Source organism: Coffea arabica, chromosome 10e, assembly GCF_036785885.1.
Source record: "Coffea arabica cultivar ET-39 chromosome 10e, Coffea Arabica ET-39 HiFi, whole genome shotgun sequence".
In the NCBI taxonomy this organism is placed as follows: Eukaryota; Viridiplantae; Streptophyta; class Magnoliopsida; order Gentianales; family Rubiaceae; genus Coffea; species Coffea arabica.
The window spans coordinates 14,359,685-14,365,110 of record NC_092328.1 but is presented as its reverse complement, the minus strand read 5'-3'; the positions used below and the strand labels follow the sequence as shown (position 1 = coordinate 14,365,110).

General features: G+C 37.2%; 1 protein-coding gene across 1 annotated transcript; it reads left to right on the top strand.

The window, feature by feature from the left end:
* Positions 1–273: 273 nt before the first annotated feature.
* LOC113711322 (indole-3-acetic acid-amido synthetase GH3.17-like) lies at positions 274–4,382 on the top strand. The gene is made up of 5 exons (XM_072067013.1): positions 274–467; positions 1,943–2,236; positions 2,390–2,491; positions 2,588–3,369; positions 3,741–4,382. Exons 1-5 carry the CDS (start codon positions 274–276, stop codon positions 4,310–4,312), a joined length of 1,944 nt encoding a protein of 647 aa, XP_071923114.1. The 3' UTR covers positions 4,313–4,382.
* The last annotated feature ends 1,044 nt before the right edge of the window (positions 4,383–5,426 follow it).

Below are 5,426 nucleotides of genomic sequence, written 5' to 3'. Positions count from 1 at the left end.
CAGTCATTTTATCAAACAACTAACGGTCATTGGAAAGTTCAACAACTCTCTGCCTAATTTACACTACAACCGGCCCCAAAATTTATCAGCAACCAAAACATTCAATCCAATTCACGTATGCAGCATGTGTGTTCAACCAAATGAGGTCAATTAACAGGAAAATTGCACCCAAATGAAACCACAGAAAACCCATGTCAAAAACTAGGCAGGCACTGAAAATTCTTTGGAGAGAAAGAAACTTACAGTGTTCTTGTTCCGGTGAAATTTTCACAGATGGTGATGGTAGATTCGATGAGGTTATGGCAGCTCGGTGAATTGGAAACCTCTGTTGCCGTTGCTGCTCAAATCATCCATGGAAGAGGAGCAGATGGAGAAGCAGTTGACGAGAGGCTCTGGTCGCGGCCTTTCCCTCTTACTTCTGCCCGAAGCTCTTCTGAATGGCCTCGGCTTCTACCTTCACGGCTGCGGTGGTTTCGATGAAGGTTGCGCGCGGTGAGGCAACGGCAGATGGCGTGAGGAAGAGAGGAGATTTGGGGTGGGCGGCAGTGCGCGAAAGAAAAACAAGGGGAGAAAACAGGGGCGGCCTCTGCTTCTCGTTTCTTTTTCCAGAAAATTCTTCCCCTGCCCGAGCTCTTCTTCCACCTTGATCAACCTTTGTCCGCCGCTCTTTCCTTGCTCTTTCCTTTCGTACCTCTTCTCAATTTCCATTTTTTCCCTCTGTTTTTCCTCTCAAGGCCGAAGCCCCCTGCTTAGCTCTCCAGATTTTCATCGTCCCCTCCCCTCTGTTTTTCCTCTCAAGCTCTGTTCTTTTTCCTTTTTCTTTTTGTTTTTTTTTGCCTGTCCGAAGCCTTTTCTTTTTTTCCTCCTTTGTGTTTCTGCTATTCTTTTTTTCCGTTCCGCCCCGTAGCTTGTTTTTTCTTTGTTTCTTTTTTTCCACAAATTCCCTAAGCCCAACAAGTGTCCTTGACACCTACCTCTCTATACACTTGTCCTACAATTCCTTAGACACTTGTCTAATGATTATTTTGTACACTTGTCCAACATGCACGCTTCCACCTATCCACACATTTTTCTTTCTTTTTCATTTTCATTTTTCAAAAATCAATTAAAAATAAATTAACAATTTTCAAACCAAATTTAAGAGAATTAAAGCCACTTTTGGTGTCTAACCCAATTAATAAATAAATAAAAAAAATGAAATTAAAAATAATAAAAATTTGGTGTCTACACATACGAATAAGCTTCCTTTTACGACTAGAAATGTGCCATTCATTTAAATTTTGGATCACCTCTCTAGAGGTGTTATTAGCCAAATCAAGACCAAATATTGAGGTACTAGAACTCAAGACCAAAGAAAATTAATTTGTGGTTGAGTCCGAGCTCAAGTTCAATGAACATCACATGTTCATGCTTGAGTTTGACTCAAGAAAATTATGAGGACAAGCTGAAGCTTGAGATTGAGCTTGCTCGACAAAATATACATAAAAACTCTATAAGCTAAATATGGAATATTATATGGAGATCCAACTCAATTCGTATAGCAACTCAAATTACTCGAACTCGATTTGAATTCGATTTTGACTGAACTCAAGCATGGATATAGATCCATAAGAGCTCGATCGAAGGTACATTCAAGATCATTTGGTGATTTTGGATTGTGCAAGTGATGAGCATAGCATAAGGAGACTAAGCAACTCAATGAGTTTTTCTGTTTACACCATTACAACTTTACAATGGTAACATACAGCACGCTAACTAGGCATCTTGGAGAAGGGAATGAGGATGAAAGGATGGATGACCTGGCCAATGGGTTTAAAAGGGCTTAACCATGGCGTGAATCTTTTCCTCAAGACAATGTAGTTGAGCGTGCTTATTCATTAATTAATTTCCCTGTATATTTCCCATCCCCAAACACAGATTCTGCATTTCTTTTCTTTACCAGAATGCTGCCAACCTTTGATCCAAGAGATACTGAAGCTGGTTCGAGCATTTTGGAGGATATAACCAGCAATGCTGGTCATATACAAGAACAGGTCCTGGAGGAGATTTTAACTAAAAATGCAAGCACTGATTACTTGAAAGATTTTCTTAATGGTCATTCTGATAAGGGACTATTCAAGGATAAAGTTCCTGTGGTAGATTATGAAGATATCAAGATTTACATCGATCGAATTGCACTAGATGGAGAGCCATCTCGGATTTTAACTAATGAATCCATTACTGAGCTACTCAAAAGGTAAATCAATTTCTTTGTTTTGTTCCAATTAGATGAAAGGAAACTCCTGAATGGAGTGAGAGTAAATTCAATAATGCTGAAGCGCGAGTCATTTCTGTTCTTTTTCATGAATTTCTTATTTTTCTGAACTGAAATCATTAACTTCGTTGGCAGCTTAGGCACTTCAGGTGGGAAACAAAAGTGGATTCCAAAAACTACTGAGGAGGGAGAGCGCAGGGCCTTCTTTTTTTGTCTCCTTGCTACTGTTCAGAATAGGTAAATTCACTAATGCAATGAATTTACAGTTGTTATTTCTTCGGCAGAATTATGAGAATCAAATAAAAGGTGCTAAATGTATAGCTTTGAACTAAGGTACCTTCACGGATTAAACGATGGGAAAGCGCTGTCCTTTGTCCTTATCAGCCCGGATACCCACACTCCTGGTGGCTTAGTTTTAAGAACAACTACAGCAAGCGAGATAAAGAACAGAAAAGACAGATATCCTCAGGTTATATTGTGTGAAGATACCAATCAGAGCTTGTATAGTCAATTACTTTGTGGCCTTGTGCAGCGAGATGCGATAGCAAGCATTGGTACATTTTTCGCCTCGGGTTTGTTAAGGATAATCAAATTTTTTGAGGAACATTGGCAAGAAATGTCTTCCAACATAAGAACTGGACAAATGAGTGATTGGATCACTGACCCTAACTGCAAAAGGGCTGTCTCCTTGATTTTGAGCAAACAAATGCCAGATTTGGCTGATTCAATTGATCTTGTATGCCAAGAAAAGTCTTGGGAAGGGATAATTAAGAAGATCAAGCCAAGGACCAAGTATGTCATGGCCATTATTACAAGGTCCATGGCACAATATATCCCTGCGCTTGAGTTCTATACGGGTGGATTACCTCTAGTTTCATCAGTTTATGGTTCTTCAGAGGCATTTTGTGGGATTAACATGAAACCTTTGTGCAGTCCTTATGATGTCTCGTATACTTTTATACCAAACATGGCCTACTATGAGTTCTTGCCAATTGACAATCATCAAGATCCAAACTGCACCAACAGGAAAGATGCTCATTTGAAAGATCACATTGTGGATCTTGCTAATGTTAAGATTGGCCAGCATTATGAACTTCTTGTCATGACCTTTACAGGTGAGATCACTGTACTTTTGAATTGACCCTAACTGCCTGTGGTGTACCACAGATATGAACTATAATTCTGTTAGTCTGTCCCATGAAAAAGTATTCGATAAAACACAGAAGTGCCTCTTCAAGGTGTCTACTGGTCTCCATTTTATACCCTTTATCATGTTCTAAAATGGATGGTAGTTCCGTAAATTTCTACTTAACAATTGCCTTGGACATCTAATGTGCACGGTTTGTTCTGATGTTCAAACTTGTCGAATATAGGTTTATTACATTCTGTTTTTCAGTACCTGATACACACAACCAATGATGATTAGACAGTTTAAATGCTTAAACGCTCTAATGTCTAGAATATTGATGGAAGAATGTATTTTCAGGTTTGTACAGGTACGGAATGCGGGATATTGTCCTGGTGACAGGTTTTCACAATTCCACTCCCCAATTCAAATTTGGACAAAGGACAAATGTGGTTTTGAGTATTCACACAGATAAAACAACTGAACAAGACCTCCAGAAAGCAGTTGCAATGGCAATTCAGATCCTTGAACCACTTGGCTTCTTTCTTTTGGATTACAGTAGCTATGATGATACATCTTCTATTCCTGGTCACTATGTACTATTTTGGGAGCTTCAACTCAGATCAAACGATGATATACCTGAACTTGATCAGGTTAAAATGGAAAAATGCTGTAGTTTAGTGGAACAATCTCTGGACCTGGAATATAAGATGCTGAGGAATCAGAGCATCAGTACCATTGGTCCTCTGGAAATTAGAGTTGTGAAACAAGGAACATTCAACGTGCTCATGGACTTTTATGTTTCTCAAGGAACTTCTTTAAACCAGTACAAGACACCTAAGAACATAAAGTCTGAGAAAGCCATTGAAATTCTGGACTCCAGAGTAGTGGGAAAATTTTACAGCAGAGAAGTGCCTAATCAAGACTCGTAGCCTGTGGTCTTCAAGAATCTTTTTGCATAATTCATCCTAGGCGTTCACATACATTGTCTTGCAATGCCGAAATTTAAAAGTACTTCACCATTGTATGGATGCATTTGTATTCTACTATTTTTCAGTTTGTTTGTGAAGCTTGGTGGATGAGGATAGTATCTGAAACTCTTGTACTCATCAAATTGAGGGCTATGCTATTCTAGTAGCAAAAGATGTTATTCTCCTCTAGGGGTGAGCAAACAGTGCATATTCGATAATTCGGTTATATGAATTCGGTTATTAGACTTACGGAAATCTAACTACTTTCAAATTCGAATTGGAGATACCCGAATTCATTCAATTTCGAATTTGAATTTGGAAACGGTAATGAATTTGGGTTAATCGAATTCATTTAAAAAAAATTGCTGAATCCTTTAATTGTAGTTTCCGGCCTAATTAAAATAATAAGTATTATAGTTATACTAAATATAGTTATGTATTATACCTATACTTATTAATTATTATCTAATTCTAGTCATGCATAAAATAATAAGTATTATAGTTATGTTATGTATTGTTGTATATTTGTATTATTATAGTCATATAACAATTAACAAATATTAAAATAGTATATTGTACATTATTATATATCATTACTATCATAAGTACACGATAATACCATATACTAACTATTATTAATAGCATTTACCTATATAATATAATAATATATTAGTAGTATATACTAATACTAAACCAATTCTTTATAAACGAATTTGAAATCGGTTATTACCAAATTCATAATCTCATTATCTATTTCATACCGTATTAGAATTCGGTGAATTCGATAAATACCGCTTTTATACCAAATTATCAAATACCCGATTTCAAATTATCAAATTGAATTTGAATTCGGATATGAATTCGGTACGTACCAAATTTGCTCACCTCTATTCTTCTCTCATGGAGTTTCCTAGTGAGAGTTTATTCTCTCTTAAGGATTTTTAGTGATATTTTTGTCCTCTCATAGAGATTTCTAATGACAGAAGCTCATCTCTCTCCTATGTAGGAGTTTCTCTCTCTAGTTTGAGAGCTCCTCTCCTGCGAATAGGAGGTTTCAAAATTCAAAAAGTAGCGG

Bases quoted from the DNA above. Each gene is read 5' to 3' on its own strand.
- LOC113711322 (XM_072067013.1), top strand. From the start codon at position 274: ATGGTGATGGTAGATTCGATGAGGTTATGGCAGCTCGGTGAATTGGAA. The intron at 468-1,942 runs GTGGTTTCGATG...TTTCTTTACCAG, and splicing joins CTTCTACCTTCACGGCTGCG to AATGCTGCCAACCTTTGATC. The intron at 3,370-3,740 runs GTGAGATCACTG...ATGTATTTTCAG, and splicing joins TCTTGTCATGACCTTTACAG to GTTTGTACAGGTACGGAATG.